The sequence below is a fragment of the Littorina saxatilis genome, linkage group LG14, assembly GCF_037325665.1.
Source record: "Littorina saxatilis isolate snail1 linkage group LG14, US_GU_Lsax_2.0, whole genome shotgun sequence".
Taxonomy (NCBI): Eukaryota; Metazoa; Mollusca; class Gastropoda; order Littorinimorpha; family Littorinidae; genus Littorina; species Littorina saxatilis.
This window is the reverse complement of record NC_090258.1, coordinates 27,747,164-27,771,923: the sequence shown is the minus strand read 5'-3', so window position 1 is coordinate 27,771,923 and position 24,760 is coordinate 27,747,164. Positions and strand designations below refer to the sequence as shown.

Genomic DNA, 24,760 nt, shown 5'->3' with positions numbered 1-24,760 from the left:
TCCAGTAAAGTACTTTCTTGCTTCATCATAGTGTTGGTATGGCAGCATGCCAGATGCAAATATTTGGTTTGGCTGCCCTTCAATTGTGCAATATACTCTATTGATTAGTGGATTGTAAAACTTTTCTATTTGCCTTTCATATGAATCTTTTGGTTCCTCAAACAACATAAGTATTCCCTTCATTGACCTAGCTGGTGTATTCAAGTTAATGTTCCAGATTGGATCAGCCTGGCTTTTTGAAAGTGTACTGTGATTCAACACTCTTTCATAATAGATAGGCAGCTTAGAACTGTACTGATTTTCTATAAGTCTAGCCAGTTCAGGATGGTTTACAACATCAAACTCTAAAGAAATTCCAGACACCTTATACTTTGCTTCCGGGTCTTGTGAAAGCATAACACGATCATAACTATTGAAAGTCAGGTCGTATGACAGCCTGTCACGCAATGCTCCTTGATAGAAGGGAGGATGTGAATTTATGAGTTCAAAGTCAAGTGGAATACAAAATTTGTTTCCAAAAGCAACATTGACAGCGTTATCTTTTTTGTTATTGTCAGCTTTATCTCCTGCTCCTATTCTAACTTTTATCCCATTGTCTGACTGAATCCCTTGAAACACTCTGTTTTTCTTTTCATTGTCAGTCAACCAATTATCTGCATAAACTAAAAAAACATCTGCATTATTCAATGACATCACTTCCCGCCCTTCCAGTTTGACAGTAATCTTCCTCACAATTGCTCTTCCTACATTATAAGCCAAAGTCCTATTTGCATCTGAGCCAGATTCTAATTCTAATTTGAATGATAGTCTTACAGTGCCTGGTACAATAACATCGTTCTTACCTAGATTAGGAAACCTAACAGTAAGTATTTCATTCTGATCAATAGTAGAAGGATTATTTGTAACTATAACTGTTTGCCTTATTCCTTTTACCCCGAGAGGTTCTTTCAGCCTTCTGTAAGGATCAAGAACAGAACCGAACGATTGTGCCATCTTTTTTTATTTTCAAAATAAAAAATAAGTTACAAATGGCAGAAGGTGGATTTGAAGATTTATTTGAGCCAGCGGACGACATGAGCGAAGCAATCCCTTTGGTTCCCTACCATCATTCACTGCATTATGAGGTGGCACGACATGAACTTCTGGAAGGTAAAGTTAGAGATTTCTACAAAAGTTTAGGAGAAGAACCTGATGTTTTAGATCCAAACCAGTTCAAAATGGAAGCAAATCATTTATATACAACTAGCGATAAAGGAGAAAAAGTCCAACTTACATATAAATCTAATCCTGCTAAGTTTCTATCAAAAGTTTCACTAAAACAAAAACTTACTGCTAATCGACTTAGGCAATTAGATATTGTGCCTAGCACACGGTCATCACCTTCCCATGTTGTTTCCTTACTTCAAAAAGCAGAACTAGGACTACCAACTGCTACTCAAATAGAATCTGTTCCATTGCAAGATCTTAATAAACTTGCAGATGAGGCTGATCAACTTATACAAGAGATAGAGACTTCTTTTTCTGAGGAAACTTCACTGAAGACTCCACATGAACTATTACCTATGAGAGAAATAGAAGCCCTTAATCAATCACTACAAACCATCAGAGGTGAAATAGCAAATAATCTGTCAAAACTAGGTCAGCTGGATGAAGATATAAACAAAGAGAAACAAAAACTTGCTGATGCTGATGATTTGAACCTAGAACAAGAAGTAAAAAACAGAATTTCTAAGCGTTTAAAAGATTTGCAGGAGGAGAAAGCCATAAGGTTAGAAGTTCTAAGTAACAATAGAGAACAACTGAGAACACAGGTCAGCAGAATAAAAAATACAATTCAAAGAATCCTTTACGAAGACACAACTCTTGCTGAAAGAATTAGAACGCTTTTCAGAGAGCAGGGAATCACAATAGCTAGTATACTAACTGCGTTAGGATTTGCAATAAGCACATTAGTGTTAACACTCACAGGTGGCACTGTCACACCTCCACCTCCACCTCCACCTTCATCTCCATCTGATCCGGGATGGGTAAAGAAACAACTCAAACACATTGCAGAACTATTAAAGAAACTAGCAGCAAAAGCTTTGGGTGCACTTCCAGGAATCATTGGTTCAATTGTTAGCTGGCTGTTATCTTTTGCAGGTAAAGTTGTTGGTTTCATGGCTGAACATCTCTGGACTCTAATAGTTTTAATTGCAGGTGTTCTGCTAACGAGAATAAAGCAAAAGTAAGCCTACACCCACTCCGCCAATTACTAGAGCAGTCTTCTGCGATTCATGATCATCACTAATACTAACAGCTTGATCATCACTAGTGACAGAATGATCTTCACCTGCAGCCCGATCTTCACTTGTCACGCTTTGTTTCTGTTCATTGTGATATGGCTGTAACATCGTTCTGATTTCTGAATTCAGTTCTTCACCCTTTCCAAGCGGCTGGGTGTCACTAGCAATAATGATTTCATTGTTATAATTTGTTATTGTTCCAATCTGCAGCTGGAGATCAGAAGGTAACATGTAAAGGCAGTTACCAACAGCAAAGTCAACTTTTGATTTTGCATAACGGAGAGAGTCTTGATACCTTTTGATGCTGGAAGGCAGATCAACTGCAGAGTTTATGACATCTTCTAAATTTGATAACAACTGTTTCTGTGCATCAAACCCTGTGCTTGTTCTCATTATGTTTGATCGTGTCTGTGCCTGCGAGCCTAGCAAGCACCACGTATATGTTCGGATAGATTCATTGATCCTTTCAACACCTGATCCAGTGAAACCTTTGCCGGTGTCTAATATAAAAGTAGTCCATGCATTGTGGTGCTCTTGTTCTATTGATCCTAACTGTACCTGCACATTTGAAGAAAAAGATGTATGACCTGGCCAGTAATCAAAATTATACCTCCTGTGGACACCCCATAAATATAGTGTTCCCATGCCATGGTTTTTGTCTTGCTTTTGCCTAAAGTCGGTCTTAAAATCTATATTGAATTCATTGCAGAGACGCTCATACACTTTCATGTTTATCCTATTGTTGAATGGGTTCCAGCTCTTTTCATGCGGCATTGGTGCCTGAAGTTCAGACAAGATTCTCCTGCACTGATAGTAAACGTGAAATGTGTACACACACTTTGTCAGTAAGTTTGAATTATTCATGTGGTCTGCATAGGACACTCCACATCCTGTGGTTGCACAGAATATTGCAAAGTTTAACTGATTCTGATAGAACTGAATTGGGTGAGAGTTCCACATCTTTGGAACACTATCATTTTTGATTGGGGGATTTAGGTAAGAATGGAATGGGTCAGGCACTTTAACGCGAATGGATTGTGTTTCTGTTACAGCAAAGTCCAACTCATGGAAAGAAATAGTCTTTGGATTGTAATATGGTCCAGTTTTGTATTTAACGTCTTTGTTGAATTTATACTGAATCATTTTTGTTGTTGAATAAAAAATGTTTATCACACTAACAAATGTGAAGACTGGTGTGCCAGTTAAACTTGCAAACCCTATCAACAATCAAAATGGAGGAATGAAAGTTGCACTGCATGAAATTATGTACAAGGTTACTTGGTATAATATCAGTAAAAAAAAGAATAACAACTGGGTAAGAATTAATGGTAAAACACATTCTGTAGAAGATGGTTACTATGACTTCTGCACTTTAGAGAAAGAATTGTTTGCTCCAGTAGGTATTACAGCGAGTTTAAATCATGCAAGTCTCATTGCTACTCTTACTATGCCCAAAACTAGAGAAGTAACCAGATCATTTGAGTTTCCAACCAAACTCCTTGATATGCTTGGAATTACAAATATATACAAGGGAACACGTCCCATTGACATGGATGTTAACAGTGTACTGTTTGTTCACATGAGAGAGCTTAACACATCCTATAATCTGTTTAATGATCAGCGTTCTGATCTGCTTAGAATTCTTCCACCGAGTGATGCCTCTTTTTGTAAAATGCACGTGCCAACATTTAAGACACTTCAGTTCAAGGACTTGGAGGAAGGGTGTCATGAATTCCTACACATTGATCTGAAAAATCAAAGTGGACAACCAGTTGATTGTTTGTTTAACATTACATTGGAAATAGTTCCATAAAATATTGAGTATTAAAATGTCGAGTGGACCTACAATAGTTTATCCTGTTGCATGTTCAACTATAGAGTTGAAAGATTTAGCAGACGCTATCGACTTTGAGAGCAATGCTGAAGTTGGTGCAGTGTATGCATTCGAGTTTACAGACACTGGTCATTACAAGAGAAAGGAAATCGACGATGAAAAGAAACCAAGATTCCTCAAACTAGGTCAAATCCGTGATGTTAATGTACCTGATCCAATTGTCGATGACACATTCTACATGTGGAAACATCAGAATAAAAAATGGGTACTTAGTCCTGTTATGAAAAAGATTGACTGGGAAATGAAGTTTGAACTTGTGAGTCCATACACTCTTGTTGGAAAAGACGACACATTCCGTAAGTCAATCAATGCTGGACCACTAATTGTTAGCCTTGTTCCTGCGATTAACAGCAGGGGAGAAGTTGCAGTTAAACCTTTCCATAAGAACAACTATCTCATTCACAGAAAACAAAGTGTTGAAAAGGACGCTGACACCATTGTCGATTTTATACCCAAGCTTCCAATAGGGCAGAATGCAACTATGATATTTGATATAGTTGTCAGGAAAAGGGAAGAAACCACAAACACTGTTCTAATGAGAGGAATAAATCTCAACTGGAGACCATTAAATGTTGAAGAAGTCAGAGTATTTATTGCTGTTCAAAAGGATTCTAACACAATAAAAAAACAGACGTCAAACCAAAATGTTGTTGTTAACGCAGATATAAATAATTTAACAGAAATAAGAAGTATTAATCTTACTTATCTTGATTTGATTGCTTTCTACTATACAGATAAGGTGTTAAGCAATGAACAGCTTCAAAGCTTAGCAGAAACACTGGCCAGTGAGAATTAAGATAAATATTTTATATTTTGCATTAAAAAGATGACTAGCAGTGTGAAGCTTTATCCTAATATTGATGAAAGTGCAGCAGAAAGTCAACAATTCAGACTGGCACACATTAGTAATATACAAAAACAACTAGAAGATGAATTAGAAAAATATTCTCGCGCTAGACGTAAGTACTCAACAACTTACAACAGCCTTTCTAATGCCAGCACTGGTTCTACTATCCTTGCATCAGCTGCAGGTGTAACGGGAACAATTCTGTTAGCTACCGGAGTAGGGACTCCAGTTTCTCTAATCCTAGGTGGTGTCGCAGCAGCAGTTGGTGGTTTATCATTTATAGCATCAGCTATAATGAAAAAAATTGTGAAAAAGCTTGAAAAACACGAATCCATTTCCACTCTTGCATCATCAAAATTGTCTAGCCTAAAACTGTCTATCAGTAAAGCACTTGAAGATTCAAAAGTTTCTGACGAAGAATTCAAACAGATACAAACAGACTTTGATGACTACAAAAGTAAGAAAGCAAGTATTCAAACAAAAACACGAGCTGAATATAACAAGCCAATCGATATAGAAGATCTGAAAAAGCAGTTTTTAAAAAAGGGGATTCAAATAGGACGGGAAGAAAAAGTAAAAATAGAATCACTTGTAAAGAGTTAACTATTCGTTTAGACAGTCACATTGCATGTATCAGATATAATTCTAACAGTGAAAGAACATATGAAGTAAAGTTTGTAAATGAGAGAGCGTATTGAGCTTAAGAATGTTGTATAAGAGAAAGGGAGAATGTACGTTCTGGGTTACTGATTCCGACAGACCCGGCATTGGTTCAAAACAACCTTACTTTACTGTATTTTTTTTGTATGGATTTATGCAGTAATTTTCTGATTTTGTCGCATGTTTCATTTTAGTAAAAGTTTAGTCCAGAAGCCTATTTTGCGTTAATATTTAGGGTCTGTCGGAATCGGTGAGCCAGAACGTACATTCTCCCTTTCTCTGACGGACATAATAGTGTGGTGAATGTCGATTCCCCTGTTAAGCCGGTGCGTGTTTACATCATTCTGTTGTGTGTTTTGTATGTACCGTCCTGTCACCCATCCTGTTCTATGTTAAAGCTCGGCTTTCACCACAGTAGTTCCACAGAGAAAAACAGCGGTGACAAAGATGTTCAGTCTGTGAGTAACCAACGTTTTTCGTGCTCTGAAGGCGAAATGCCTACTGACAAGAGCGTAACGCAAGAAATGTATACGCAGATTTTGAACGCCAACAAACAGCAAGGGGACAGGTTCCAGTCACTGGAAGCCAGTATTAACCTGATGAGGAGCGATCTTGGTTCCATCAAAAAAGACATAGGACTGGTCAAAAGCAGATGCGAAGAGATAGACAAACGCTGTGACAGAATAGAGACAAACGGTCAAACATTAGCGGCTATGGTGCAGGGAAACACTAGGGAGATTTAAAAAACGAAACGTCGGGACGTTTCGTTTTGAAGTTGTGGTAAACGTCATCATTTCGGGGGTCTCTCGCTGGAAAGGTGAAGGTCAACTGAAACGGAACGTGGAACGTCAAAACGCAGTCACGTTTTCCACCCCCAAAAAACGAACAATATTTCGTCAACTTTTGTGAGTATTTTTGCACACTAACAGTTTTATTTGTTGGCCATTTTATGCATTGCTAGATTCATCAACCCTTTCACAGTCTTTCAGCGCTGAGAATGTGTTCATTGGAGGTAGACAACTGTTGTGAACTGAAATATTTTGAAGGGTGCTGATCCTGGTACATTTATCCAACTTCATGGTGAGAAAGCAAATGGCGAAGCAGAAGTAGGTCATCGCATCGAATTTTTATTCTGGCTTCGTATGTGATTTTGTATAAACAAAGTCTGTGTGATTTATTTGGACTGAAAATAATCAAAGTATGCCCGATTCTGGACCACCTCCTAGGTTTTTTTTTTCCATTCTGATCGAGGACAGACGTGACAAGTACAAAACAACCCCTAGTTGGGGAAAGGCTTCTAAATCGGCACAGGCGTGTGCACAGGGCCGTTTTCTGAGAATGGGGAATACTCAGGGTATAATTGCCTACATGGTTCGGTAGAGCTCTTTGCCATAGGCTGTTACCAGTTGTAAAAATTGAGATGCGTGAAATGGATAAAAAAAATAATGAGTTCGAATGAGTAAATCTTGGAATTCAACATGAATGATCTAATTTTTGTGAAATACAATTGATGATGAGCAGGTGCATGAATTGAAAAATGTGAAGCTCTTGTGTGTGCAATGCGAGTATGTCAATCCTTTATTGACTCGTGGAGTTGAAATTATGCCATGCCCAGTCAGCGGATCATATCCTGCCATGCCCGGCCTTTCATTCCGAAACGAAACGTGAATACATCTAAATCTTGTCTGTGGCCTATGCCGTCTCGTTTCACGTTACCTTTCGCGGGGTGACTCATTCACCAAACGAAACGAGCTGCAAAACGAAACGTGCTGTCTTTTAAATCTCCCTAGTGACGACATTGAGGACCTTTTTATGGTCGAGGACAGTCAACGAGAAGAAATAGGGAAAGTAACCTCGGAGGTTCAAAGTGTGAAAGATGACATTGAAACACTGTACACCGAAGTGGAGGAGGGAACATTTTACCTGATGTACGTACTTTCATAAGTTTTCAGCACTCCTGCGAAGATTACGGTTACCTGGTCTAAATTTAGACCGGTGAAGCGTGACGCGTGAATTATGTTTCACCTTGCACGCCTTGCACATGAACTGCCGTAGTGTGCCGTGTTGTGTGACATTGTGTTAGGTGAGTTCGCGTGAACAGCACTAGCGCTTGTTGTACACTGTACTGTACTGTACTGTACTGTACTGTACTGTACTGTACTGTTTGATACGCCGAGTCTCACCTGTTATTCCTCACCTCACTGTTATTCTATCGAATATCGAAATTGACCTATGTCGACGCCCAGTGGTCGAGACAAGAGGCCTGCGTTTTCACCGCTATATATCTGAAGACGAAATACCTAATGATCCAAGCAAATAAGAGAACAACGTTGAAGTGACAATGACTAGGTTTAAAATGTCCCTTATCAGAAAGTTCAACCTCAGTCCTTTGATGTTTATTAAACACATTTTCATATAAAGTTGGCGCTTCATATGGAAAAGTGGCTTTGAAATTGACCATAATCCTTCTTTGGGCTCTGTAAATGTCGTTTGGGGCTATGGTTGTAAAACGGTATCTACTGGTCACCCCAATGTATAAACTGAAAACTCTTTCTGCACCAGAACACGCAGAAAGGATTGTATCTGCCTGATGTCTGATGCTTTTCAAAATCCCCAACCACTAACACCTTCAAAACGGACTTTACCTGACACTGTTGTTTTTCCCTATATAATCCTTACTATTTTTCCGAGACGTCGTCGTGTTGTGTATTTAGCTTGCCACAACCTCATACATGGTCCTAAAAGTTAAAGTTGAAGAAAATACTAAAGATAAATGAACAAGCTGACGCAGTGTCATTCGCACCGTGAATCCCCCCATGGGAACATACTAAAGTCTGGTTCCAAATAGGCTCAATTTCCTTCTATTTCTTTGTATTTCTGCCTCGTAGGGGTAGGGGTGTTCAAACCAAAGGCACCTTTAAACCAAAATTCAAATCACACATCTTACAATACTAAGACACTCAGCAGTGAAAGGGTGTCTGCTGGTAAAAAATTCCAAACAATCCTAAAAGTACTTCACTACTAAAAGTGCTTTTAAAAAGAGCCGTTATTTTTCCCTCTATATTCAGTATTGTGTTTTCTGCGAACATGTAGTCTATTTAGATGGTTGTCGTGTGCACTTGAGTTGCTAAAGCGTTTTCAGTTGGGCATATGTCGTAAAGCAAAGAATTAGCCCTTTGAAAACCATCAGAACTGTCACACAAAAATAACATTTACCTATCTCACCAACTAGGTCTTTTCCTTATGTATTGTCGTGTTTTTTGTAGCATACTTGTGAAAACAGCCACCACTGTTGTAAATGATACTTTAAAGAGCATTATTTCATTTTTACAGTTGAAGGACAACCTGGACTGCCGTATATTACAGCTGTTTTACAATCAGCCAAAATTTTCTTAACAAACGTATGTTAAGAACAACTCCCATAGTGAAATTGAAGGAAAACAAAGTGAAAACCCCCCTGCCATAGAGGAGCTAAAGAATCAACAATAAACGACTGCATGGATAGCTTGATGCACGAATGCATTGCGGACATGTTTGTCTCCAACCAAGAGAAAGTTAAAAAAAAATCCCTTTTGTGCTTCTTATTATACAGTGACGTCAAAGACAGCCTTTTCTGCTGTTCATACATTCAGGGGTTATGGTTACACTAAACGACGTAGTTGTAGCCATACTGCCATCCAGATTTATTTTTTCCTTGCGAGCAGTCACAGGGTGTTTGTGCTGTCTGCCAACCGTTAGATGACCCCGCCCAAGTCTGTTAAGGGACCGTTTGACCGTTATAGAACGCGTCTTTTTGATTTTTTGGCACAGTTGGAAACGGTTGATTTTTATCCCTACCATTGTTTCCAAACATTATATAGGAATGTTTTGTGAACAACGGATAATAGCCGCTACTCGCATGTGTAGCAAAAGTGAGCGTACATACTCACCCTGGTTGTCCAGCCGTTGTCCGTTGCCTGTCTTTATCTGTCTGTACTGAACATTACCTTTGGATATTTCTCCAACGCTATGAAGTGAAGAAACACCAAATGTTGCAAAATGTTGTATGACCCCAAGAGCTCAAAAAAGATACTTGAGAACCTTGACCTTACCATAAGGTCAAGGTCACAGGGAGAATTAATGTGGTCTAAAAACTGCAAAATTTCACATTGTGCCAGTTTTCTGGAAAACAAATAAAAACAGCGGGCTTAGTTTTGTATGGTATACAAGAAAAAAAGCCTTATCTTCTGATACCATTTTGGTTGACCTTGCTTCAATGTCAAGGTCAGAGGAGCCCTTCAAAGTTGAATTGTAGACATATTTTGATGTGAGCTTGCCCCTTTAACTTTACTATGGACGATATCTCTTACAAACTTAAACACTGAGTGGGGCGTTTGTTAGAATTTCATAGTGAGCCACATCTGGTCACATATCGTTAGGGTCAAGGTCACATTGACCCCTATGAAAAATGTGACCAAGCCGGGTAAAGAAATCCATGTGTCTTGGTAAAAAATCTTAACAAAGCAATCGATAAGTTGTATTTAATTCATTGTATGAGATATTGTTAATTGTTGTATTTAACTCATTGTATGAGATATTGTTAATTGTTGTTATTTTATTTTATTTGAATAAAATTGTTTGAAAAAAAAAAAAAAAAGAAAAAAAAAAAAAAAAAAAAAAAAAAAAAAAGCAAAGCCCATGCGACTCTCATGCTTGACCTTTGTCTTAAAGTGACCTTGACCTTCAGGTGACCTTGAAGGTGAAGGTCTAACAACTGAAGCTGGCAAGGACATTGTACACTATTAGAACTGGTTTACAGATTTTTCCTACCAAATTACACATGACCTTTGGCCAAGGTCAAGATCATCAAAGGTCACACATCACAAGGCTATCAATTCAAGACATAGGAAGCATAAACATACTTATTGGCACTTTCTACAAAGAGACATTGTCACTTTTAGTGATTCAATTGCCCGTTTCAGTCACATTTCATAAGGGGCAAAGTGACCTTGACCTTGATGATATGTGACTAAATGTGGCTCAATATCAGTATATAACATGTGCCCCACACAATTATGAAGTTTGAAAGATTTTTTTCATAGTTCAGGGTCAAGGTCACTTCAAAACATGTATACAATCCAACTTTGAAGGTCCCCTGTGACCTTGACATTGAAGCGAGGTCAACCAAAATGGTATCAGAAGATAAGGCTTTCTTTTTCTTGTATACCATACAAAACTAAGCCCGCTGTTTTTAATTTGTTTTCCAGAAAACTGGCACAATGTGAAATTTTGCAGTTTTTAGACCACATTCATTATCTTTTTTGAGCTCTTGGGGTCATACAACATTTTGCAACATTTGGTGTTTCTTCACTTCATAGCGTTCGAGAAAAATCCAAAGGTAATGATTTGTACAGACAGATGAAGACGGGCAACGGACAACGGCTGTACGACCAGGGTGAGTATGTACGCTCACTTTTGCTACACATGCGAGTAGCGGCTATTATCCGTTGTTCACAAAACATTCCTATATAATGTTTGGAAACAATGGTAGGGATAAAAATCAACCGTTTCCAAATGTGCTAAAAAATCAAAAAGACGCGTTCTATAACGGTCAAACGGTCCCTTAACAGACTTGGGCGGGGTCGTCTGACGGTTGGCAGACAGCACAAACACCCTGTGACTGCTCGCAAGGAAAAAATAAATCTGGATGGCAGTATGGCTACAACTACGTCGTTTAGTGTAACCATAACCCCTGAATGTATGAACAGCAGAAAAGGCTGTCTTTGACGTCACTGTATAATAAGAAGCACAAAAGGGATTTTTTTGGAACTTTCTCTTGGTTGGAGACAAAAATGTCCGCAATGCATTCGTGCATCAAGCTATCCATGAAGTCGTTTATTGTTGATTCTTTAGCTGATCTATGGCAGGGGGGTTTTCACTTTGTTTTCCTTCAATTTCACTATGGGAGTTGTTCTTAACATACGTTTGTTAAGAAAATGTTGGCTGATTGTAAAACAGCTGTACTATACGGCAGTCCAGGTTGTCCTTCAACTGTAAAAATGAAATAATGCTCTTTAAAGTATCATTTACAACAGTGGTGGCTGTTTTCACAAGTATGCTACAAAAAACACGACAATACATAATACATAAGGAAAAGCCCTATGTTTGGTCAGTTGGTGAGATAGGTAAATGTTATTTTTGTGTGACAGTTCTGATGGTTTTCAAAGGGCTAATTCTTTGCTTTTCGACATATGCCCAACTGAAAACGCTTTAGCAACTCATGTGCACATGACAACCATCTAAATAGACTACATGTTCGCAGAAAACACAATACTGAATATAGAGGGAAAAATAACGGCTCTTTTTAAAAGCACGTTTAGTAGTGAAGTACTTTTAGGATTGTTTGGAATTTTTTACCAGCAGACACCCTTTCACTGCTGAGTGTCTTAGTATTGTAAGATGTGTGATATGAGTTTTGGTTTAAAGGTGCCTTTGGTTTGAACACCCCCACCCCTACGAGGGAGAAATACAAAGAAATAGAAGGAAATTGAGCCTATTTGGAACCAGACTTTAGTATGTTCCCATGGGGGGATTCACGGTGCGAATGACACTGCGTCAGCTTGTTCATTTATCTTTAGTATTTTCTTCAACTTTAACTTTTAGGACCATGTATGAGGTTGTGGCAAGCTAAATACACAACACGACGACGTCTCGGAAAAATAGTAAGGATTAAAAAGGGAAAAACAACAGTGTCAGGTAAAGTTCGTTTTGAAGGTGTTAGTGGTTGGGGATTTTGAAAAGCATCAGACATCAGGCAGATACAATCCTTTCTGCGTGTTCTGGTGCAGAAAGAGTTTTCAGTTTATACATTGGGGTGACCAGTAGATACCATTTTACAACCATAGCCCCAAACGACATTTACAGAGCCCAAAGAAGGATTAGGGTCAATTTCAAAGCCATTTTTCCGTATGAAGCGCCAACTTTATATGAAAATGTGTTCAATAAACATCAAAGGACTGAGGTTGAACTTTCTGATAAGGGACATTTTAAACCTAGTCATTGTCACTTCAACGTTCCCTTCACTAAAGTGGCTAAGATGCCTGGATAATAAGTGGTCCTGTGATGATAGTTCTGACAGTAGCTATCTGTTTGATCCGGATGCCACGATAGTAGACAAGGCGTTTCTGAGCAGCACCATACTTGACGTCGGCGCAGCCATGTCAATAAAAGACGAACTAAAATCAGCCCTACGCGATCCAGAGCTGCTGGATATCATATCTAAGGCCGTAGCTGTCCAAGTGTCCGCCCAAATGAGATCAGAGATATCCCGACTTGAAAAACCTAATCGCCAAGAAAGATCGTGAGATTCTGCTCTTGAAGGATGAAGTTGACAATCTGGAACAGTATAGTCGACGAAAATGCATCCGCATAGGTCCAATCCCGGAGTCGGACCACGAAAATACTGACGACATCGCAACAGCAATTGCGAATAGTATTGGGGTCGACATTGGCGAAGCTATCGACAGGAGCCATCGTATCGGGAAGCCGCCAAGTCCTACGGACCCGAATCCTCGCCCCATCATAGTAAAACTCACCTCTTACTGCTTCAAAGCAGCCATCACGTACAACCCCCCCCCCCCCCCCTGTGTGCAAAACACACCTACAGCTACATATACAGCAGTATGTACACCCCCCCCTCCCCGCCTACTGTAACAATACATAACACACCTACAGCTACAGATACATCAGTATGTACAAACCGCCCCCCCCCCCCCCAAGTGTAACAGTACAAAACACGCCTGCAGCTACAGATAGATCAATATGTACACCCCCCCCCCCAAGTGTTACAATGCAATACACATACCTACAGCTACAAAAACAAGAAACAATTAACAAGTGGCTCTATCCCATCTCCCCCCTTTCCCCTTTCCCATCTCCCCCCTTTCCCCGTCGTGATATAACCTTGAATTGTTGAAAACGACGTTAAACACCAAATAAAGAAAGAATTATTATTATTATACTGAGTTTGGTGGAAAAAGAATCATGTGGTCGGATGATTGTGCAGGAACATACAGAGACGAATTGTTCTCGGACAAGTTTAAACAATGTATGCACAATACTCAGACTGCACTATCTTCAGATGTGGATGCGTCCATTGATTTTTTTTCATAACGGTTTGTACAGTGCAGCAGCTTGTATGTTCAGGACTGTTGGGAAAAACAGGGATAACGTTAATGAATGGTTTGACGATGAATGCAGACATTATAAGCATTATGCTTGTTGTTGTTTACTCAATATGCGTTTTTTTTGTAAATAATGCACAAACGTTGAATAAAAACAGTTTAAACCAATGCAGACAAAAAAGGTCGTGGTAAAGAGATTTTTAAACAGAGGAAAAAAGAGCCAAGTGTATAGGAATGTATGTGTGCTGCTGACGTATTGGTCCGGTGTTTGCTTTTCCGTGTACGGGGATTCTTTATTCACGCACTCATTTACACATTTGCACACACACAGTCATACACAGACATACTCGTGCATACGGGATGGTGACAACACGCACTCGAACAACACACACGGCACACAACAGATGAACATTTCAAACATTTCGCTATTAACTCAAATAGAAACATAATCATCATACAGATACAAAGGTTATAACAAAATACCTCTCGTCACACAGAACACACCGTTGGGCACTGCAGTAACACACTTCCTTATAAATCTTCCGAATGTCTACAACACAGTCAGGAATCACATCACTGCCGAAAGTCCTTGAAGTTACACACATTTCTTTTCTGTCCTCCGACAAACACAAGAATGTCCGCTTTCATGTCTCAATTCTTCTTCCAGCTGCAGGTATTAAAATAAAGTCTGAACTACTCTAATTAACAAAAACTACACACTTTCATCCCACACCACAACAAACACATCCGCTCGCATCAGTCATCGCATCGTTCTCTGACGTATCACGCTTGCACGGTCAACCTCTCGACCACCGCATTTACACAGAGGGGTGACACCATACCGTGATACGACGCATCGCACAGCACAACCGTCCCTTACTAAAACAAAACACTGATTTTACCTATTCAAATTAGGCGAGTCGGCTATTCCACCAGATCATTTTAATAGGGTTTTAGACTGCTCGGAAATAATACTTATTCCGCGATAGCTCAGGGGTACCGTGATCAGAAAACAATACCATCAAATTTTCCCTTGACACCAATAAACAGGAATATGAAGCTTGCCGTGAACAATATGTCCAGGAACAAAAAACTTTATAAAGAACTTTTGGGAAAAAAAAGCAGATTTTGATGAAAAGAGATTATTAATGTTGAAATAGGCAATTAATGATCCAAAGATGTTCTGGCAAACTATCCGGTCACTAAATAGAAAGTCGATGGTTTATAACGAAATTTCGAAGGAGCAATGGTCCGAGCATTTCACGACTGTTTTTGAAACAAGGGATGGTGCAGACAGGAACGAAGCCCTGATACAGGATGGGTCTGATGGAGAAGTAACAGTGGCTCTTTGTAACGAAGAAATTACCATAGAAGAGGTATAAGCAGGCATAAAGAGCCTCAAGGTTGGAAAAAGTGCTGGCCCTGACATGATATTGTGTGAAATGTTAAAACATGCGAATGACGTGGTTTTAAGTTATCTGGTACAGCTCTTTAATAAATGTTGCCCACAGAGTGATCAAAATCCATAGTTGTTCCTATTCATAAAAAAGGTGATCTGAACCAACCAGATAATTATCGAGGGGTGTCCTTAACCACCCCCTGCGGGTTAGGGGGAGTCCCATTCCCATATTGGTTGGGACGAGAAAGAATTTACCCGATGCTCCCCAGCATGTCGTAAGAGGCGACTAACGGATTCTGTTTCTCCTTTTACCCTTGTTAAGTGTTTCTTGTATAGAATATAGTCAATTTTTGTAAAGATTTTAGTCAAGCAGTATGTAAGAAATGTTAAGTCCTTTGTACTGGAAACTTGCATTCTCCCAGTAAAGTAATATATTGTACTACGTTGCAAGCCCCTGGAGCAAATTGATTAGTGCTTTTGTGAACAAGAAACAATTGACAAGTGGCTCTATCCCATCTTCCCCCTTTCCCCGTCGCGATATAACCTTCGTGGTTGAAAACGACGTTAAACATCAAATAAAGAAAGAAAGTGTCCTTAACCAGTGTCGTAAGCAAAGCGTATACCCATATTTCAAACAAACGTCTTACACATTAGGCAGAAGAAGACAAAATAATTGAGGAGCAAGCTGGTTTTCGAGCGGGCTACAGTACTGTGGATCATATATTCACGTTATATGCTATTGTTCAAAAACACTTGGTCCGAAACATGAAGCTGTATGTAGCGTTCGTGGATTTTAAAAAAGCTTTCGACTCCGTGAACAGAAATGCCCTATGGACCGTTCTGAGAAAAAAACGGCATAAACGGGAAGATGTTTAAGGCCCTGCGGGGTGTATATAAGTCAGTAAAGGCATGTGTGCGTGAGAAAGGTGCGTACACCAATTACTTTGAGTGTCATAAAGGAGTAAAACAAGGGTGTCTACTGAGTCCTTTCATGTTCTCGTTTTTAATAAACGAACTAGCAGTTGAACTGTCCAGAAAAGGGAGGCACGGAATCCAGCTGATCCCTGACGCCATAGCATTTTTCTTATTGTTTTTTGCAGATGATGTTGTGTTGTTATCAAACACTGTAACAGGTTTGAAGAACCAGTTGATTCATTTGCAAGAATAGATATGGGTCTATCGTGTTTAACTTTCGCATGGTCTTCTGAATCTCGATGACACCTTTTTTCCCTTTTCTGCTCAACTCTGTAAGGGTACTGTTTATGCTCAGCTTTGTTGTAAACATCATCCCCAAATATTTATATGCATTTGCTACTTTAAGTTCTTCACTTCCCGTAACACCATTTTTCATTAGCGGACAAGTGTCCTCCTTTACGGAAAACCATAATGTTTGTTTTCTCTAAATGCACAGTGAGGAACATTCTTCTGCTTTTTTTTCAAGGGATGTATGACATTCTTCCCTGTTGCTATTCTGTCATCATAGATACCACGTGCTTTACTATCAAAAAAGGCAGATATTAGTAAGAGTAACGATTTGTCTGCCTTTATCACCAGATGGAGGAACAAAATCACATGATTGACCAGACAGAGCTGCAAGCAGAGAAGGCACGTCATCAAGACAGCAAAGAGGAGTGCAGCGCTCTAAAACGACGGATCAGGGAGTTGGAAAACATGGTGAGAAGGACTTGGTATTTGTTGTCCATATATTTGGACTTACTTACCTGAGGTGTCCTTAGACAAATAAAACACACACACAAACTAACAAACAAAAACTTCACGTTTTGTTTTTTCTCAGGGCGGGGATGTAGCTCAGTCGGTAGCGCGCTGGATTTGTATCCAGTTGGCCGCTGTCAGCGTGAGTTCGTCCCCACGTTCGGCGAGGGATTTATTTCTCAGTCAACTTTGTGTGCAGACTCTCCTCGGTGTCCGAACACCCCCGTGTGTACACGCAAGCACAAGACCAAGTGCGCACGAAAAAGATCCTGCAATCCATTTCAGAGTTTGGTGGGTTATAGAAACACGAAAATACCCAGCATGCTTCCTCCGAAAACGGCGTATGGCTGCCTAAATGGCGGGGTAAAAAACGGTCATACACTTAAAATTCCACTCGTGCAAAAAACACGAGTGTACGTGGGAGTTTCAGCCCACGAACGCAGAAGAAGAAGAAGAAGAAGTTTTTCTCAGATGTTTCTCATGATTTGAGTTTCGCACACCCGGTTATTTCAATGATCTCCAAAAAAGACAAAAGTGTACTTCACCATCGTCACATTTCAGGGTCACAACATGTGTAATTTTTGCTCGAGAAGACTTATGATGTTATCACTACTGGAACTGTCAACTGAGCTATCTAGAAAATAGTGCAAACATGTCAGTGACCTAATACAGTTATGATATTATAGCCATTAGTTATTGATTAGAGGTAACAGCCTAGTTAGTGTCTTGGGTGTTGCAGTATCAGCCAAAGTTGGTGGTGTTGTCATGTTATGATGTGGTAGTGTCAGAAATGAGGAAACTTGAGTTGATAAATGTCGGAATGTTTAATTACAAACACACGATCTAAATTGCGCACTTCGAAGAGGTTGAATGCACTATATATATATACTAGTAATACCCGTGCTCCGCACGGGATTTTTTCTTCTTCATTAATTACAGAGTTAATTATGAATAAGCAACAACAAAAACGTGTTCAATGTGCAATGGCACGCGCGTACAGAACAAAATGCCATACATTTATTGGGAGAGATAAAAAAAAAGGGCACAGAGGTGGATTGGCCATGACTTGTGCAGTGACAACAGTAACATATTAAATTTAGAAGTAATTGCGACAAATTTACCGCAAAAAAGCGCTAGCACACACAGAACAAAATGTGATAAAACATCAAACCTAAGAAAAACAGCGTTCAATGTGCAATGAACTGCAAACCATTTACACAGCAGCAAACATGTGACGCTTTCTGAAATTTCGGTCAATGTAGCGATATTTTCTTTTTACCAGGCTCGGCGCTTGAATACACTTTCTTTCTTTTCTTGCGTAGCTGCTCACCATTAGTAATGCAAGAATCTACAGCTTGGTGAAGGCAGACAGTTACGAAGGAAAGGCTAAATGCGGCAAAACTAAAAAAAGTGGCTATATTAACCGAAATCTCAGAAAATATGACACATGGGAGTGAAACAAACACATAAACACAGCATTAAATGAGCAAATCGTGTGCACAGTAAAAAAAAAAGTTTTACACATATAAAAATTTACATGGTTGCCCATATGGTCTTTGTTGATGTTCTTTGTCTCGTGACGTTATCAATATGTCCACAAAATTCAAAACAGGGATCAGATTTTACCCGCAACTACTGACTCGAGCAAATAGTGTGCACAGTACAAAAAAAAGTTTTACACATCAGCAAATAGGAATGAAAATGTAACCCAGTGGTAAATTTACAGTGGGTTCTGTGAACAATAACAAATCATGTAATTGGGAAAGAATAAAACAGCGTTAAATTGTGCCCTTTTTTGAGATTTCAGTCAATGTGGACAATCTGAGAATTCAATCAATGTGACAAAATCATTTTGTCACGCTTCAACCAAGATGATGAATGCTAGTTAAAATGTGTAAAAGAATATATAACACCAATCATATAATTGGGAAAGAAATCTCGTCGCAGTACCCTACAGCTCGAGTCACCCACAATGAAACGTTTGCACGATTGACTGGACTTAAACAAATTAGCGGCTACATTGACATAAGTGAGGGACATAAATGTGCAAAAAAATGTGCCCAGAGAACAATAGTTGTACACATCACCATATATGTCTTAAGACGGGGAAAAAAACAGCACTAAATGGAACAAAATTTGTACACTTCAGCAAACATGCGAGTGAAAAATAAGATGTTAACCCTTACACCGGTGCAATTCTGTAACACATGTTACATAGCCACTGGTGAATTAACAGAGAGAAAAATAACAAAAAACAGTCATATAGGTTTTCGCATCAATGGGAGGTAATCGGAACTGACCAAACAGACTGAGCCAATAGCGCGACATATGTCGTGACAACCAGGTGACAGTATACGTAAAGTAGCGCGACATATGTCGCGACAACCAGCCAATGTGAAATTGGTTCTGCGTTCTGCGAACAACAAAATGTTTACACATGCATTGTGCACAGAGAACAAAAGTTTTCAGATCACCATGCATATATGGCATTATGATGGTTAGGCCTGAAGAAATACATTTGCTTTTGTTTAATATTTCTCTAAAATGTGAAATTGGTTCTGCGTTCTGCGAACAACAAAATGTTTACACATGCATTGTGCACAGAGAACAGAAGTTTACAGATCACCATGCATATATGGCATTATGATGGTTAGCAGGGGCGGATCTGGGTTTTGAAAGGGGGGGGTGCAAAGTTTTTTGTTTTTTTTTTGTATCTTATCAGCGAAGGCGCGAAGCGCCGAACCGATGGCGCGAAGCGCCGAGCATGCTAGGGGGGTCCGGGGGCATGCCCCCCCGGAATTTGTTTTAAAAAGGAAGCAAAATTGTGCAATCTGGTGCAATCTGAGCGTGTAAAGTGCTATTTTCAGGTGATACATTTTTCTTCTTTTTTTTGTTGTTGTCCCCCCCCCCAGATCCGCCCCTGGTTAGGCCTGAAGAAATACATTTGCTTTTGTTTAATATTTCTCTTGGGCTGCAAGCCAGCACAAAATAATTAAAACATTTCATTTGCCAAATCAGCGCCACCAAAACTGATAAATAGGACTAAGCATGGAGTATTCATGGCAGGGGCTCTTTTTTGTTTGTCATGCTGTGTGCCACACGCGTTGCAGTTGTCACCGTGTGTAGAGTTTAAGATGATGTGATTCCTATTCTTATAAAGACAAAGTCGATCTCCGTTACACCCCCGCAACAATTTACATGGTTGCCCATATGGTCTTTGTTGATGTTCTTTGTCTCGTGACTTTATCGATTTGTCGCAAAATGATTCCACCAAATTCAAAACAGGGATCAGATTTTACCCGCAACTACTGACTCTGAAAAGGTTGTGAAAAAATGGGTTGAATGTGAATGTTTATTCCTGAGACAATGCTTGGAGAGCTTCTCCCGATGTGACTGCGTCATCTGAAGTGGACTGGGTTGCGTTTTGTGTTGCATCAAACATGTCTGTGGATTGTGTTGAATTTTGTGTTGCGTCAATCATGTCGTCATCCATGATTTGACTGAGCGTTAGGACGTCGACAATAGGTGGTTTGATGTGTTTGTAGGAGTGCTTGTTGCTGCAGGGTTGTTTGGTGCAGCGGTGGGTGAACGTAGTGCAGATGAAGATTAGCTGGCTATTGCCGCAGGGTTGTTTGGTGCAGCGGTGGGTGTAGATGAACGTAGTAAAGATGAGGTGGCCGACTGGAGGCGTTGATTTTCACGCCTAAGATTGGTTAGTTGTGTGGAGTCTTTGCTCGCTTTGGTTTTTGCATCTGACAATTGGTTGATGATGGTCTGGAAAGATTGCTTTTGTTTTTGTCGAAGTCGGGGTACTGCTTCACAGGTCAAGTTGTGGTCAGCGTCTTGAAGTGAGGTCGCAGTGAGTTGGTCGTTGGGACGCCATATCTGAAGAAAATTACAAAAAATTATACCTTATACACAGGAGTATGGAACACTGAAAAAAGATTTGTTTTGGCAGGAATGACGTTTGCATGATTACGTCTACATGAACAAAATTTTCTCTTTATACGTTTGCTCATTGGTGTAAAAATCCAGCCCCCCCCCCCCCCCCCCCCCCCCCCAAAGCATTAAAGGTAAAAGCCATCGTAAAGATACGAAATGGAAATCTATAACGTCTAAAATATATAAAGATTCAAACGCATATTGTAACTAAATGACAACAGAAAATATACATGGTCCAAACACACACACACACAATCGAGTGCACGCATCCATGCATATAAAGTCATGTACACACACACACACCCAATAAAGGTACGTCCAATGGCACGTGTGTGTGCTGTTTTCAGGTAATAGCACCGCCCTCCCTCCCCCTCATGTATGATTTTTACGAAATGGAAATCTTTCCTTGAACCCCCCCCCCCCCCACTCATGTATTGCCTATGCCTGGGTTAGTAAACAACGAAAGAATGCAGCGTTTCTTTCTGCATCTGCATGGGTAACGCGGGTGTGACGTTTTCATCTTTCGCTTTGTAACGGTGTTGATATTTTGATTCTCGGCCTCGTTGATCTAGTATAAACTCTACACTGAACAAAAAAACACCCTTCGATTGTACTGATAAGCGACCTTGTGTACCCTACATTCATGGGGCCAAATTTGTCCAACCAATTTTTTTTTTATTTAACTTGAAATTTGATTCATCCTCAAATGTTTCCCTTCTTACTCAAAGGACGTAACCACTCGGTACACGTTTTCGAAAAAATCGATTTTGGGTGTGAAATCTATTAAATTTAACCAATTTTCTTCACATGCAAGAAAATGACATGCTTTTCGTCCATAAATAATTTCACTTCTTAATTTTACCAGGAAACATTTCAGTCTTGAGTATCGAGGGGGAAATATGTACACAGGCGAAAGATGAAATCGTGACACCGGCAGAATCCCAAACTTTGGCTTAGTACCGCACCCCCCCCCCCCCCCCCCCCCGTCCATAATGTATGGCAAGATTCCTTGAATCCCCCCCCCCCCCCCACCCCCCATATGGCCTATGCCTGGGTTAGAAAACAACCAAAGAATGCAGTGTTGAAAGAGCGAAAATCCTGCAGTTCAGCCGTGGCGTGTCAAAATGGCGGGGGAAGACTGAGAAACGTGGCGAATAATGTTGCAAATTCTCTATAGTATAACCCCTGTGGTAGAATACAGCAAGGTTAGGAACACTTTAAGAAAGTTTTACAGACTGATAAATGGGATTTACCTGTAGAGCCAGTTGTAGGATCCAACAGCAGATTTGACAGTTGCCCCGATTCAAAGCTGGGGGAGGAGCGGCAACATCCGCTTTGCCTTTGGTTCTGACTAAAGACTGCGCGACCACACGCGACCGCCGACTGGAGGCGTTGATTTTCACGCCTAAGAAGATTGGTTAGTTGTGTGGAGTCTTTGCTCGCTTTGGTTTTTGCATCTGACAATTGGTTGATAATGGTCTGGAAAGATTGCTTTTGTTTTTGTCGAAGTCGGGGTACTGCTTCACAGGCCAAGTTGTGGTCAGCGTCTTGAAGTGAGGTCGCAGTGAGTTGGTCGTTGGGACGCCATATCTGAAGAAAATGAAAAAAAATTATACCTTGTAGTTGTACACAGGAGTATGCAACACTGAAAAAAGATTTGTTTTGGCAGGAATGACGTTTGCATGATTACATCTACATGAACAAAATTTTCTCTTTATACGTTTGCTCATTGGTGTAAAAAATACAGCCCCCTCCCCCCCCCCCCCCCCCCAAATGATCACACACACACACAGTGATGAAAGTGTGCATCTCTTCCCAGCCTTGCAGCGCTTTGAAAGTTGGAAGCATTAAGCATTAAAGGTAAAAGCCATCGTGAAGATATGAACAAAAAGTAAGACGTCTAAAATATATAATGATTCAAACGCATAGTATAACATAAGTAAATAACAGAAAATATACATGGTTCAAACACACACACACACACAATCGAGTGCAGCATCCATGAACACACACACAGACAAACACACACACAATAAATGTACGTCCAATGGAACGTGTGCGCGTGTGTGTGGATGCTGTTTTCAGGTAATAGAACCCCCCACATGTATGGCCTATGCCATGGGTTAGAGAAGTAGAAAAAGCAAGATTCGTTCCCCCCCCCCCCCCCCCCCCCCCCCCCCCCCCACATGTAATGCGCCATGGGTCATAGATTTTTACGAAATGGAAATCTAAAACGTCCAAAATATATAATGATTCAAACGCATATTCAGACCTGGGAACCCCTGTTTTGCACTTTGACTATTCTCTGTTTCTCAAACAAACTTGGTGTATTATCAAAAAAATGAGCGTAGTCACTACTCCACACAGCGTTTGCACATCCATGATTAAAACATGCCTCATGCGCGTCAAAATGGCGGGGGGAGACTGCAAATTCTCTATCTCTATAGTATAACCCCTGTGGCAGAATACAGCAAGGTTAGGAACACTTTAAGAAAGTTTTACAGACTGATAAATGGGATTTACCTGTAGAGCCAGTTGATGCGACAGCAGATTGACAGCTGCCTCGATTCAAAGCTGGGCACTGAGAAGCAAGCGGTCCGAATGTTGCCACGCTTTAGGTCTGACTAAAGACTGCGCGACCGCACGCGACTAAACAAACAAAATAAAATACAGCAGGAATGACGTTTGCATGAATCCATGATTACGTCTACATGAACAACAGTGATAAAAGTGCGCATCTCTTCCCAGCCGTGCAGCGCTTTGAAAGTTGGAAGCATTAAAATTTAAACGGGTAAAAGCCATCGTGAAGATACGAAAAAAAAGTATGACGTCTAAAATACATAATGATTCAAACGCATAGTATAACATATGTAATAAACACACAATCGAGTCCACACATCCATGCTTATTTCATGTACACACACACATACATGGCATCAAGCAATACACAATTAAATGACACATATATATGGAAAACGTATAATGAACATGAACATGGCAAGTAATTCACACCGTTACCTACTATAAAATTGATGATATATATATACCACTCACTTGCTATTCGCCTAAAAGCTTGCAGTGTGCTGTGACACATATAAGAAACCAGAAGAAAAAAGGACTTTACTTTGGCGAAAAGAGCATATGCTGCTTATTTTTGTACATAACTGCTATAACTGTATTTTTTCCGAACACTTACATGTAAAAAACATAGAGATATATCTTACCATTTCACTAAGACAGCCAAAATAACGGTCAAATTAAGGGGAGATCATGATGAAGGGGAGATCATGATGACGTACATGTCAATGGTTGCACCGGGGGAAAATATTTAGTCGCTGGAACCTATAAGGTTATACGGCGACTTATCAGATGATATTGTTTCGAACTTATCTTTTAAAAATTAAGTAAACAAATCTATAGAATATTTTGGAGTTCCATTAACAGATAAACAGATCTATCTATCTTCTTATTATTTTAGGTTCGTCTGGGGTAGAGAAATAAAACACACAGCTAGGTTCGTCTGAGGTGCGGTCGCGTAGTGTTTAGTCAAACCGTTCGCTTTCGGCCAATGGGATAGCTGGGATATTCTGTCTGCTACGACATTTCACGTTAAAAAGGCCTCAAAAAGCCATTTCGCTTTCGAAGTCGTCAATCTAACCCAGCCTATCGTCTTCATCGCGATCCGTTCCTACGGAAAAACCGAGGGACAGGGTCCAAACCGGCGGGGTTTGGTAGGAGATACGTCCACACGGCGAAAAAGGCCACGCGTATTATAATATAGATAGGTTACAACACGAGTGGTTTTTTATATGGCTTGTATTTAGGTCAAGACCCAGCGGATGAATATTATTCACTGCT

At 40.0% G+C, this 24,760-nt stretch overlaps 1 protein-coding gene and 1 long non-coding RNA gene across 2 annotated transcripts in view; one reads left to right on the top strand and one right to left on the bottom strand.

Moving 5' to 3' along the window:
* Positions 1–24,760, top strand: part of LOC138947475 (zinc finger HIT domain-containing protein 2-like) — a 227,274-nt gene that overhangs the window by 28,328 nt on the left and 174,186 nt on the right. The window contains exon 2 of the mRNA XM_070318953.1: positions 16,802–16,921. Coding sequence (XP_070175054.1) covers positions 16,802–16,921 — 120 coding nt within the window. The remainder of the gene's footprint in view (positions 1–16,801; positions 16,922–24,760) is intronic.
* On the bottom strand, positions 17,837–24,680 carry LOC138947472 (uncharacterized). Its single transcript, XR_011449670.1, has 3 exons — positions 23,426–24,680; positions 22,156–22,492; positions 17,837–20,845 (listed from the first exon to the last, which is right to left on the bottom strand). It is a non-coding gene; the product is annotated as an uncharacterized lncRNA (long non-coding RNA).